General features: G+C 37.8%; 1 protein-coding gene across 18 annotated transcripts in view; it reads left to right on the top strand.

The window, feature by feature from the left end:
• Positions 1–14694, top strand: part of Nrxn1 (neurexin 1) — a 1056958-nt gene that overhangs the window by 15337 nt on the left and 1026927 nt on the right. Inside the window, exon 3 of one of the 18 annotated variants that reach the window (XM_035445184.1) lies at positions 13117–13126. The exons of the other annotated variants lie outside the window; for them this stretch is intronic. Coding sequence (XP_035301075.1) covers positions 13117–13126 — 10 coding nt within the window. The remainder of the gene's footprint in view (positions 1–13116; positions 13127–14694) is intronic. 18 annotated transcript variants of the gene reach the window in all.

Raw genomic sequence — 14694 nt, 5'->3', positions numbered from 1 at the left:
TGGTATCAGAAGATCAACAACAAGTTGCATGTCTGCACCCTTATTAATACATCTTTATTGAGGATGCATTACTAATAGTAGAATGGGGCTTACTTTTTGAAACAATGCAAATACTGTTAAGAGTGACAAGTGTAGATCCTTTGAAAGTTGTTTCTACTCCTAATGAAGACACCATCATTTCTATTCACTCAAACCACTGGATTTTTCAGTATGAAAAGAAGCCAGTTTGCAGTAAGTTCTTAGAAGCTTATAGAAACTGAGTAGTAAAAGCATTCAATTAACAAATCCTGGCTTTATTTTGTCACAAATGTGAGCACAATGAAAGTAAAGAAATGTCACAGTTTAGGCTTATTTTGGGTGGATCGATAGGTTTTGATGCTACCTGGAATTGAAGCTCTCTTCTGCTAGAGTAGGCTGGCTCTGGCATGGCATCACACAAAGAAATAAATACTACCACAAAGATGAGTACTGATACCAGAAGTTGGGTGAGAAGAAGGAAGCTTTTAATGACTGAGTTCACTTGATTGTGTTGACACTGTGCCAAATTAGGCTCTCACTCTTGCCCATCAAGTGTCTTGTAGCCTGCTTGCCATTTTCCTAACCTTAGAGTTCCTTACCCATCATCCAAAGCTCTTGCTCTGTTGAAATGGCCCTTTAAAAACTGTTTCTCACTTGGCTAAAGGATTCAGCACAAATTCTTAGAATGCACTTTCATGAATTGGTTTTCTCATTTGCCCAGTTTCCTTTCAGATAGCTTTCTGCCATCTGACACCTTGTATACAAGCCAATCGTTTTTGGTGTTATGAGCAGTATTTGCATTATGTGTTTGGGGCCCTTATTTGTGCTTTTCTTTTCAGACACCATGATTTCTGTCTGATCTCTGATGAAATTTCACCTACTATTCAAATATGTCTATTATACTCTCTTTGTAAAGTCCATCTTGAAACCCCTCCCGGGTCATCCCCACTACTCCAACACAGCCTTTGCGGCTTCTGTGTAGACGCAGTCCCAGGTATCTTGTTACAGTCATCTATTGTCCCACCTAATTTTTCTGATTGAATCTAAATTCTCTGTGTAGCACTTATACCTCCAGCTAACAGAGTTTGGTCCACAGTAGGGAGCTCAATAAATGTCAGTAAATCTAATTAATTCCAAGACATTAAGGAGATAGACCATTAAAGGCAAAGGTCAAGTAGGCCAAAAAAGAAGATCTTTAAAGAACTCATCAACACATAAGGACAAGCTTGACCTCAGTAAGTGAAGAAATGCACATAAAAGAAAGGCACTACTGTTAGGATATACACCTAGCTGCCCCTGCCCCCTAACAACGGGCATGCACAGGGAACATGCTACATCATCATCATGTCACCTGCCACACATTATGGCCTGCTTGAGGACTTTGTGCTTCAGTGAAGTCTCAGTTGGCATTCAAGGTCTTCCCTTTAAAAGGTACAGCCCCGCCCCCTCTCTGGCTCTTCTTGGGTTGGCTGACAATCCAACCCCATCTCCCCCGCTTTCTTGTCAATAAAGCTACACGTGGGTTGTTCATTCGTAGTTTCCTATTTTTTACCAGTAGCTGGAGCAGTGTCGTAACAATTAGAACCTACACAGTTGGTGGACATTAAAGAGCACCATCACATCCAATTTTGGCAGTGGTGGTGTAGAAATACTGGCTTTAGTAGATTTCTGCATGTTGTTGGGCAGAATGTAATTGCTGTGATGTTTTTAAGGAACTGCTGGATAGTGGCTATAGAAATTTAAATGTGTATACTTTTTAAAAAAGTGCTTCCAGAAACTTTTCCCCCAGAAATACTTGACAAGTTTGCAAATGTGTAACACTCATGCATGTTAGACTTTGTGAAATAGACCATGATATAACTGCGTATGAAGACTCATTACCAATACAATATATATATATATAATATATATATATATATATATATATATACCAATACATATATAAATTAGCTAAGTGTTTAAAATGTTTTTAGTGGGTATGAGAAAAATATGTGTGACATAAATAACACATATGCTTATGCTGAAGGAAGTAAATAACTTCTGAAGAGCAATGAATGGAGCACAAAATGTTATATGTAAATTGTTGCAAAAATATAACATATGAGTACAAGTCCATATTACTACACAAAGTTGTCAATCTTCATTCTGTGAGGTTGCCTAGTAAACTCCTTTGAAATGCCAACCAGTGTCCATTTCCAAAGATGAGACCCATTAAATTCTTTTCCAAGGATTTGTATCATTGTGTTGAACTGGATATCCTGTTTTAAAAATTAATGTTCATGCTTTCAGAACAGAACATGACATGAACTTTGCAGGATGTATTCTGAAGCATGACACAAAGGAGAGTTTTAGAGTTTAAATCCGATATAATTCTGACTTTTTAAAAAATACTTTAGTACTTGCATCTAGAATGTAACTCAAGAATAAAACACTTGCTTATCATATCCAAAGCCATGCCACTGACACATTTGTCAGGTTGGTCATTCTCTTCAGAATTAATTAAAGGCTACTAATGAAATGCAGGATTTGAGAGCTTGTGGAAGGTATCCCTCAGCATCTGCTTGCACCTTTTTATATTTCTTCCTGTTGACATCCATCTCTGTCTTAAATCAGAGATAGCGGAGTAGGCAGAATATGGTCAAGTTGGTTTTGTACTAAAGTAAATTATTCTGGTAACATCTGCTTACCAAAATGGGAATTCTGGAGTATCAGAGAAGGTCCAAATGGCTAACAGTATCTCCTCATCTATTTTATATACATTAATATTATCAATAATTACTTAATTGGCTCTTTAGTTTGTCATTTGTGCCAGCATAATGGAAACTGATTACACAAACTTCCATTGAAAATTGCAAATGTATGACTAAACTACTAAATGTAGCACTTCCTGTTCCTTTTGTACTCACATCTTAGGCTACACCATGATGTCTAGACTTTGAGGATAGCTCATCTGTATTGATTCACCAATGTATATAAGTTGATTTGCATGTTCACTTAGCATTTTCAGCTAGTGTGCATTTCTCATGTAAAGTTTTCCATCTCTAACCCCAAATGACTTTCTCAAAAGTATATCTAACATGAGACAACTGCATTGGGGATTATGGGCAAATAGATATCCATAGAAATCACAAAAGCATGGAAAGGAAAGCCTTAAGTCCTAATGCAGGTCCTGTTTCATTTTTTCAGAGTGCTAAGAGTTTATCAGTTCAAATGTGTGTGTGTGTGTGTGTGTGTGTGTAGTAACTGGAGATATTCACTAGCATAGTTAATTGATTGGTTCTAGAAATTTCTTTAATTTACTTGCTCTTTCTAATCAAACCTTAGTTTCCTTATCTATATATCTCAAAATTTTCTCATATACCCAAAATACCTAATGTTAAAATTATATGCTTTTTTTCAGCAAATGAATCTAATATTACTACTAAATTAAAGGAATCTTTGTATAAGTAGAATATTTGAGATCCAATTTTATATAATAAACTAATAAAATGGTTTTTTTACTACAAGCATACATGAAGAACAGAATTGGGGACTAGAGTCGCTCAGTGGTAGACCAGAGGACCCAGACTTAACTCCTATCACCCACCTCAAGCTGCTTACAAGTGTCTGTAACTCTACTTTCCAGGGATCTGACACCTTCTGGCCTCCAGAGTACAAGGAAGGCCCATAGTACAGAGAGGTGTGTTCTAGAAAGACATTCACACACATAAAATAATTTTTGCTAAATGTAGGAAATGTGTATTCTGTATCATGTATCAGGTTAGAACAATCAAAGGAAAAGAAAACAATGTAGGAGTGAAACAACTACAATACAATTTTATGGTATTTTTAAACTGCTAGATAGATACAAACAGACATACCTCTTGCAATGCCTCCCAGTGTGTTACTCTTTTGGGGGCATGATTCATTCTTTAAAATTTCACTGTAGTCTAAAACTAGTATATCTTAGTACTTTTGCCCTTTCTTTCATCTATTTTTATGCTTACCAAGCTCATTTTCCATTTTTGTCCCAACATCTAGTTATTTCTACAGAAAAAAAAGTCTTCTTCTCTTAGATAGAAGCAAGTCCTCTGGTCATTGTGTGTCCTTTCTAAATGGGTTTGTATCAGCACTTACAGGTGAGAGGGTAAAAATGATGGCTACGTGCTGTCATCCAACATTCTTGGAAAACTATTTGCTTGTGAAACTATATCCAAGGTACCTTCATGAAACTTAATTTTGTAAATGTCCAAACATAACACTGCCAAAAGAGAAGACAGAAGTCATCAAGAAATGACATGACTTGTGCTTGGACACTAGGATTTCTCTCATGACTTTCTTTTTCACTTACTAAATTGCCATGCTTTAGAAAATGGCACTTTATGGTGGTGTCATATGCTTTTAATGCCAGCACTCAGGAGGCAGAGACAGGAAGATATCTGAGAGTTTGAGGCCAACCTAGTCTACACTAGTTCCAGGACAGGTTCCACAGCTACAGAGAAACCCTGTGTTGAAAAACCAAAAAAAAAAAAAACCAAAAAAAAAAAAAGAAAGAAAGAAAAAGAAAAAAAAAAGAAAGAAAGAAAGAAAAGGAAATTCATAGTTGGTCCTTTCAAGATGCCCGGGGTTTGTTTGTTTTGTTTCCTGAGGGCTGCTCACTATAGATGCTCAGGTGCAAATGTCAGGTATCCCAGGTGTCGGGGGTGCAAATGGACTTGGTGTAAAGGGTCTCCTCCTTGGCTCCTCCTCCCATGCTGTTTCTAGAAGGAAACATCAATGTATCGGTGAGATGACCTGAACAAGATTTGTACTAAAATCAAAAATGCAATGAATGAGTAATGAAAATACAGTTGAAATGCTAATGATCGGATTCATAGAGTTTGAGAGTTTAGAGAATCTATGAAGGGAATCACTGAAGCCACTTCTCTTTGGAAATGAAACTTCCTTTTAAGAAAAGTTAAAAGACTTTTTCATGTCATAAAAGTAGCTCCACATATATAATGAGGACATGGGCCCTGTTCAATTTCATCATTCCATTTTTAGGTATCAAAAAAATACCACCTCAGAAGTCATACATTATAATTTGCACATATGATGTAATATTTCCGATGACGCATCTTCCTTTGGTCTCTTTCTGTCCTCCTGGCCCGATTTGCTAACTTCCTTTTACGAGTCAGTTGAAGAGACCTTCAGATGTATAACAAAGCTCCTCATGAGTCCTGGAAAATGAATGTGATTTCCTCATGGAAAGTCACCTTAACAAATTCATCATTACGAGAGTCTCACTTTGTGTTTGGAGCACAAAAGCAATGGTATTCCACAGCAAATAAGTCAAACTCCACACAGTATGGAGTATGATTCTGTGTTCCAGGAAAATGTTGTCAGTTGGTGAAAAGTGCTTTTCCTAGAAGCATAGCTTTTTCATAGTGGATATGATTGTGTCCTAAAATACAGAAATTAATTGTCTCCATCTTATCAGAAAATATTAGAAGATCTTCATGGGAGGACAAAGGGACCCCTTAGCTCTCCTGCACTCTGAACAAAGCACATAGCTGTTTAATAGACTTTTCAGTACACTCAGGCCTTCAAGAAGCCATGAGGACCTCTGTTTTTCTGTGGGAGATTTGATGATGCATGGATAGCTGTGGAGAAGTAAGACACAAATGACATGAGTCTGAAGCAGTGCCTCTCAATCTGCCTAACACAGTGACCTTTTGATGTAGTTCCTCATGTTATGATGACCCCAGACTGTGAAAGTATTGTCATTGCTACTTCATTACTGTGATTTTGATACTGTTATGAATGGTAATGTTAATATATGTGTTTTCTGATGGTCTTAGGTGACCCCAGTGAAAGGGGAATTTAATCCCCAAAGGGGTCATGAACCACAGGTTGGAAACCACTGCTATTATGATAATGCTCATGGGGGGATCCATGGCAGGCCAGGGTGACAAATGTGCCAGGCAGACAGAGCTTATGTGAGAAGTTTTATTAGAAAGGGAAGCGGGGAGGGGGTCAGGAAAGAGAAAAGAGGTAAAGAGACAGAGAGAGGACAGAGCACAAGAGGGAGACAGGAAAAGTCCTGTCTGCCCCAGAACAGCAGGAAAGAGAGAGAAAGAGAGCTTAAGGGGGCAGGGACCTGTCTTTTAAAGGGTCCTTTGCACCTGTGTACAGACTAGTGAAAGACCCCCAGAGACTCAGGCCCCCAGGATCTCACTCCAGGACCGTGGACACCCCAATCACCATGTGGAGGTGAAAGCTTGATGCAAACTGCACGAGGCTTTATGGTAGTTGTTTAACGAGCTAACCCCATGTTAACTCAGGTCTTTCATCCACCGACCATGGCCAATGTGGCTAGGAAAGACCCTTCGAAGCGTCTGCATAGAGATCTTATAGGGCAGTGTAAGGGGAGTGTCTAGGGGTATGCACAGGCTCAGGATTGGTGTGCCTCCAGGCTTGGAGGGTTTGCCCTGTGTTGATTGGTCAACTGGTTATTATGGTCCATAGGCCCTCTCAGGGTGGTTGCTATGCTCTGTGTGTCATTGCTGTGCACTTGTCCATGAAGCATACTCAGAGCCATAAAGCATAGCACCACCAGCTAACTTCTGATTGGTTCTTTGTCACAAGGCAGGCATCTGACATCCTAGTGACCAAGACAAGGTCAGACAAGCACGTGTTACTGTCATGGCTGCTGAAATGGGGAGCTGGTCCTTTCACTAGTAGTCATGGAACTCTGGGCTGACCAGGGTATACTACTTGAGTGCCAGGTGACAGGGACAAGCAAGCATAATGCCTGAATGCTTACAACTGCCATGTAGTAACCAACTATGGGAAACAGTCTGATCTTTCTCTGAGACCTTCACAAAGAAGGAAGTTGGGGAAGGCCCTTTCTCCAGTGATAAGCAAAGCATCTCTCACAGGAGGGTCAGGTGACCTATTCAGGCACAGGTTCATTAGTCTTTCATTAGATTGTATGACCTCTTTCTGGAGAGCAGGTCAGGAGAAGCTGATTTCAGTATGTTAAAATAGCATATGTGAGGGGTAAAATGTCCCCAAATGATGTTATCATTAAGTACAAATTTTTAATTTTTCGCATCAGGAATGAAACAGGCCTGTACCCTATGTTGAAGGAAAAAGAAACACAAATAGTGGCTATTTATTTTTTGTAATAATGTGTTCTGTTCCTAAATTTTAGTAAAGTGAATTACAAATGCTTTGTCTGAGAGTATTGTCTGAAAAAAATGCTTAATTGATCTCTCTTTAGGACAGCTCACTAAAACTCTTATACAAGATCAAAGCCTAAGTGATTCATTCATTACAATTTTAATAAATGTGTGGATCTGTTTTTTTTTATTTTAAGTACAGTATAGTACAATAATGAAATTAACTTTGCAGATAAAAGACTTGCAGGAGCTCCTTTATCAAAATGATGTTTTGGAAAGACACCAAAGAGATGATACTCTTGAGTTTTATTTTTGTTTTGCTCTGGTTTGTCTTTGAACTGCCACTCATTGAAAGTTTAGCAACACAATGGCCTCTTCTAGGAAAACTCAGTCCTTATTTTCCCCAAGGCACAGTGAATTTCATATGCGTGTGGGACCAGACCTAATGGAAGTGGTAAACATGATCTGAGCTCTACTCTGTTTACTACAAAAGTATTCATTCAGCCCTGAGAATGTGCAAAACAAACACAAAGACTATTCAGCCACAAATTGGGAAGGCATTGCAATCCCTTTCTCTTTCTTCTGTGTGTTTCCTGCTATAGACTCTGACTTCTTGCAAGCTTCTCCAGAGCAGTTCTCCTTCCTTTGAGAAAAGTTACAACTCATGTGGGGTCCAGAAAACCTGTCTGAATGTGCCTGAAAGGGGAAGTGAGAATTGAGAAAAGAAAAGAAACAAGAGAGGGAAGATAGAATAGAGAGGGCACTCAGTGAATACTGCAGACACCTTAAGTTTATTTCTCATATCCCTTACATACATACCCCAAGCAAAAGGGGAGGGCAAAACACTTCCTTACCAAGACACAAAGAACAAACAAACACACTTACCTCCTTAATACTCAACATATAGTAACCACACCCTAAGTCAAACATTCTGTAATTTGGTCTTGAGGGTCAAGACATCTAGTTGCCAAACCTTAGGCCAAACATCCCATTGTTGAACATTTAGCAGCATGAGTATTTTGACCTCTCTGACATTAAGTCAAGATGGAACAGAGTTAATAGCAATGGGCCCTGATAACTCATGCCTGGCCTAACAAAGATGAGAATCTGAATTTAGCCATGATATGGAAACATTGAGTAAAATTAAATCATAGAAAACAACAAAACTGTTTTCTCTCATTTCTTGTCTTTCATAAGTAATGATCATCAGTTGGTTAAAACATTTAGTAAATGACCAAAAGAGTAACAAAATAAAATTGAGATTACAGAATCAGGTACAATACGTTTTTCCAAAGTATGCTTTGTAGTTTTGAAATTAAATCAAGAAATTAAAATCTCTCCCAAAGAAAAAGTGTTTTATGATTATGTTTATTATGCTTTTTCCCCCCAGTTGTGTCAGGCATCTATCCAGTCCTTAAATGTGAACCCTACTTCCTGAATCCTTTTATCTCTTTCTAGAAATGGTTGTGTCATCTCTTTTTTACCTTACTATTTTTGTCTATAAATAGTAATCCTGTTAGTAACTTCTGGGAATGTAAGGACCAAATAAAATATTTATTCTTTAGAAAAGTATTCCTTGGCTCTTGCATTAAGCTAAATAATGTCATCGGTACCAAGGATAGAGCCCCATGACAATGAAGCCCGGTATTTGTGGATAGGCTCTGGCAGGAAGGAAAGTGATAATGAAATAAAGCAACAGGAATATTACATAAGGTAACTAAGGTCAGAAATAACAAGTGCTACGTATGAAGAAAATTAAAGCATGAGAGAGATTGCATTAAGCCCTCTGAAAGTTGACACTTGAGGAAACACCACAATAAGGAAATTATACATTTCTGATGCAGGCCTAAGTGTGAGTGCACAAGGCCTGAGGTGCATCTATGGATAAAGTGCTTGAGCAACTAAACCCTCAGCCAAATAGACACTCAGGGGTAGAAATCATGGGCACTGGGACCAGATTAAATAGAATCTGTTAGGTTACAACAAGGACTGTATTCATTCTAATTTCAACGGAAAATATGTAAGAAATTAAACAAAAGAGTGATTGGATTTCTCCTAAAATTCTTATAAGGAGAGTAGAGAGAATAGACTATAGTTCCACAAGAGAGGGAGGTGAGGGACCATTCTTTTGTTCAGATAGAAAATACTGTGTTGGACCAGACTGCACACATAATAGATGTTAAAACTGCAATTAGAGTTTAGGTTTAAATGTTTGTTTTGCAGTGATATTGAAAGACCCCCAGAGGCTTAGGCCCCCAGGATCTCAGTTCAGGAACACTGTCACCCCAATCAATACGCAGAGGCAGAAACTTGATGCAAACAGCAAGAGGCTTTATTATAGTTGTTTAACGAGCTAACCCCATGTTAGCTTGGGCCTCTTATCCATCCACCAAGGCGGATGGCTAGAAAAGACAATGAGAAGCCATGGCATAGAGATCTTATAGAACAGCATAAGTGGAGTGTCTAGGGGTTCGCACAGGCTTAGAATTGGTGTGCCTCCAAGCTTGGAGGACCTGCCCTCTGTTGATTGGTCAACTGGTTGTTATGGCCCATAGGCCCTCCCAGGGCGATTTCTATGCTCTGTGCATCATTGCTGTGCACTTGTCCTTAAAGCACACCCAGAACCATAAAGCATCACACCACTAACTAACTTCTAATTGGTTCCTTGCCATGAGGCAAGCATCTGATCTCCTAGTGACCAAGGCAAGGTCAGGCAAGCAAGTGTTAGCCTGTTATGGCTGCCAAAATGGGGAGCTGCTCACTTCAATATAGATGGACTTTTCCAGTAGCACGAACAAAAGGTATCTGTAAGAACTGTAGTCCTTCAGCTTCCTCTGAGCTCCAGAGACTTTCCTTTCTGAACTCAACTGGGAGAATCCAGGACCATATCTGTCAAGTTTACCATGGGATATTCACTATGTATAGTGGGAAGTAGGAGTGCAGTAAATGAATAAATAAATGGATGACTGAAAATTTCCAAAGCATAGTGAGTTAACTAGTTAATGTTGCTTCAGTCATTTTTTTTGTCAGCTTGTAGATACCACTTCAAATGATTGTTCAAAGTGGTAATAGCAATAATAAATATCCACATAATGTTTTTGTCAGTTCAGTTTTAATATTCTAGGAAGATCTTCCTCCTATTATCAGTCTAAACATATTTATGTAGTTATTTTTTTCTGTTGTCACTATAATAGAATACCTGTTAAGATCATTTGACTTGCTTTTTCTTTATGGTTTCAGAGTTCTCAGCACATGGTTCCTTGGCTATGTTCTATCTAGGCTATGTGCAAGGCAGAATGTCTTGCAAGGACCTCACAGAAAAAGCAGCAGTTCACTCCAGGACATGGAAACTTCAATGAAAGGGATAGAAAGGACTTGAGTCACTATAGTCCATCAAGGGAATACCACCAATGACTTACTTTTTTATTGTTTTTATTCTAAATCTTACTGTCTATAGGGTTCTGCCATTTCCTGGAACACACACACACACATCAACTTGGGACCAGATCTTCAATACATGAAACTTGGGAATATGCCTAAGATACAAATATAAAATAGTTTATGGCCACTTATATTAAGTTCCTAATACATTTCAAGAACTATATCTAGCATTGTCTTGACCACTTCATTTACTCACTTCTCAATTAATTTTATATTTAGCCATTCAATACTGTGTTATAAGTACAAAAGAATATCTTTATTCTGAAAGCGTCCACATTAGGTTGGTGGCTGTATGTACTGTGAAAAAAAACTTATAAAATACTTTGAAATGTGGTTGACTCACTTGCAGGATGGTAAAATGTGTTTCTGTTGTCAGTTCCACTTTCCCAGAGATTGCTTTTCTAAGTATCATATTTATATTGTCATTATTGTCATAGTCAAATATGTGCCAAACATTCAATACAGCCTAAATGCATACTCTCATGTGATTGCAATCTTAGTAGCATATCTCTGTACTATATCTGGCCCAAGTTATTATTTTGGAAACCTATCAGAATTAAGCATGGGAAGGAATGAGTATGGCCCATTATCCCTAGCATATTAAAGCACAATCTGTGAATAAACACATGTAAATCATTTTGACAACTGCATTAATGTAAAAGACATCTGAATGTGAAATATATGTTTTGAATGCTGCACAAGAAATGGCTCCTTCGTTTTATCATCCTGTTTGTAGTGATATTCTACTTAGTACAAGAGGTCTTACTTTTGGATCGGCTCAAAAGGTATGATAATAGTTCTTTTTTGTATACATATACATAATCATTAGTGACTGACAATTATTCACGTTATCAGTGCTTCAGTGTTCACTTACAGAGGTGTTTGAATTCAATAGCAATTGAAAATGTTAGCATTAAAAATCAATAGATAGGATCACATGAGGGAAGTTTGGGGTATCATGTATCATGTAAACTACCAAAGACCCTGGGATGAATCTTTGTTTCTGTAGACTATGGTCTATCTTCTGTGGCTATTGTCGATATTAACCATGTTTCCATTTTCTGGAGCATATTTCCTTTTCCAGACAACGCTTTTGTTTGTTTGTTTGTTTGTTTCACCATTTTTAAATTCAGAAATCCCCATGGCATTCAAAATGTTGACAATATAAATACATATAAATTTAAACACTCCACTATCATTTAAGACTGTTGTATATTGATCTTCAGAAATGTTATACAGATTGCTTCAGTCATATTGATGAAAATTATTTTCATTCTAAATATTGAAGGTTTATAAATGCCGCCCTAGGAAAATTTTGGTTACAAAATCAAGACAATTTAAGGAAATTATAATGGTTTTCTATTAACAGTAAATTAAGTCATAATCCTAGTGTCTTGCAACTTTTAAACTTCTGGGACAGTATAATAGGAGAAAAATGTTCATTGACTCACTTCACTCCTTAAATGCAACCTACGGGGTAAAATGATGACACAGAGAAATGCTGCTGTGACTCACTGAGTCACTTCCTACTCATGAGTGTGTAGAACCTGGGTCATGTGAAGAATCCTAATATGGAAAGAGACTATAAACTGTGGATTTCCACTGTGAGTTTCTTGTAGTATCAGGTAACATAAAGCGTGGATGCAAGAGTCACAGGTGAGCCCAGGATCCAGTTTTCCACATTTAAATGCATCTTCATCTATCAAGCAAGGTTGCTCCTAAGGACCTCTCTGATTTTTGTGTTTGAGCTCTGGGCTCTGGAAATTACTGATTTGCTGAAAACCAGAAGACTGGTAAATTTGGATGGGGGTTTGAAGTCAGGTTTTCTTGAGTTATATGGTAGAGCCCTTTCCTATTTTCTCTACTGCACTGATGGTGATAAGTAAAGACATACATATGTATGTTTTCAAATTTTGTGCTAGCTTGAATAGACCTCGTCATTTCTAAAAATGAGTAAATTTGTTTGGCAGGGAATCTTTGCCCACCTTCTCCAGTCCTCATATTGCATCCTCTTCTGTCTGTGCTTTCATGAGAAGACAATGTGAGTTGACAGTTTCTTTCATGCTATTGTTCAGGATGCATATATCCATTTTTATCATCGTACAACACAATGATTAAAAATAACACCACCTGGCCCTGCCCAAGAAGAAAGCCCATTTATCATCTTCCCACATTGGTGATTGATTTTTTTCCCCATCTTCATTTTAGCTACAGAAGCTCAGTATTTCTAAGACATCTCTGTGCAGAACCTGCTCAATATTCATTGTCAAAATCATACATATTCCACAAAGCCAAGACTTTCTTCCTCCATAAAAAGCCTTATGCAACAGTGTTTGGACTTTCAGGATCCTAGTCTCTTTCATACATATATACCAAAATGAGCCACATTTTTAAAAAAAGGTAAAAGTTATTACCTTTGAAGTCCCTTCCTACACCTATAGGGTGCACCAGAATGACAAGATGGAAATCAAAGCAAGCAGGCTCTAAAGCAGCCGAAGCATTGTCTTCATCATACTTGAACCAGAGTCACGTCTTTCTAAGCTGGCCTACATCAGAGAGACCAGATGTGCCTGCAGCCTGTTAGCTTGACTGAAGAATAGGCCACTGTATAGGATGCACTGCTTATTTGAAGGCCATTGACATCTTCCAGTTCTTTCACATTTTCAAATGAAGTTCTCTGTTTCAGGCCCTATGAACTTTTATGTCATCTCTGCCAGTAGTTTTCTGAGTATCCAATGGGGTTGTTACTGTTACTCTCTCAAAGTCTTCATCTGCAGAACAAAGGCAGGCGGGCCCAAATGACCTCTACAGTTCTTCTCAGCTTGACAAGTCACAACATTTTAGTTTGTACCTTTAAATCAATTTCTGAAGCAACACAGGTCTTGCCCAAATTAATACTAAGCCACATATTGATTGATAACTTTGGCTTCGGTAGGAATGCCCCATCCATGCATTTCTTTGATAAAATGATCTTTTAAATTTAAGATTGGTGCCCCATATGTCTCTTAAACTGAGCACAGACATTTTCTTCAAGCATGGCTAACTGACATATTTAAAACTGGAAACCTTGTTGAGAATGTATTTTGAAGAAAAGAAAGGAAGGCTCCAGATAACCACATCATCAGTCCTATTTGATTAACAAGTCAGGTTCCTGTTATACTGTGTCCTGTGCTTTCTGTGGCTCCCATGGAGTTAATTTTGTAGTTGGTGTTCTTGTATATACTTTTAATCCTAATAACATACATGTATGCTACATATGTAACTTACACCGCCTGTAACCTTAATAGATATCTGTTAGTGCTATGGACTGCTTCTTGGATACACAGCATAGGATTAATGCAGTTTTCATCAGTGAATTGCATTTAGATTAGAATTTTGTCTTATGAAAGAGACACTTTAAAGGACGTTTCTCTAAATACAAAGAGATTTTTTGTGGAACAGATAAAAACTGACATCCTTGCCTTCACATTTGGCTGTAGCTGTCTGGTTCTGTTATTCTTTCCTACAGAGGATTAAACAAAATTCTTTATATTTTATTTATTAATTTTGAGTGTGAATATGTTTAGGTTAGAGCATGTCATATGTGTATGATAGAGGACAGTATCTTCGAGTTGTGGTTTTTTGTTTTTTGTTTTTTGTTTTTTTCCTTTTACTATTGAAGTCGATTCTCTCCGTTTACCAGGGATTGGAATGGAGCCCTCAGGCTTAGTGACAGCTGCTTCCACCAACCTGAAGACTATTCATTCAGTCATTATCACTGAGAAACTTCAAGATGGTAATCTTTGTATCTGTCCATTTTAAAAACAAATTATTTCTTGAGGGACAGAAGATAAAATGTATCTGAGAAGTAACTTCAGAATAGTTGGTTGTGTGTGAATGCATATGTGTGCACTTATTATAGAAACAGGGTAGTCATGTATTGCATAATGATGTTTTGATCAACAATAGACTATATGTGCAGCAGTAATCCCATGAGGGTGTGTTGCTAAGTGATGCCCTGGCCTTCTTGTTTTGCCTAAGCACATTCTTTTATGTACATGCAATGTTATTCCCTAGGATAAATTTTTACACCATATCCCTTTCATGAAGCAAC

Source organism: Cricetulus griseus, chromosome 5 (genome assembly GCF_003668045.3).
Source record: "Cricetulus griseus strain 17A/GY chromosome 5, alternate assembly CriGri-PICRH-1.0, whole genome shotgun sequence".
Taxonomy (NCBI): domain Eukaryota; kingdom Metazoa; phylum Chordata; class Mammalia; order Rodentia; family Cricetidae; genus Cricetulus; species Cricetulus griseus.
The sequence above is the reverse complement of the archived record's forward strand: the minus strand, read 5'-3'. Positions and strand labels throughout refer to the sequence as shown.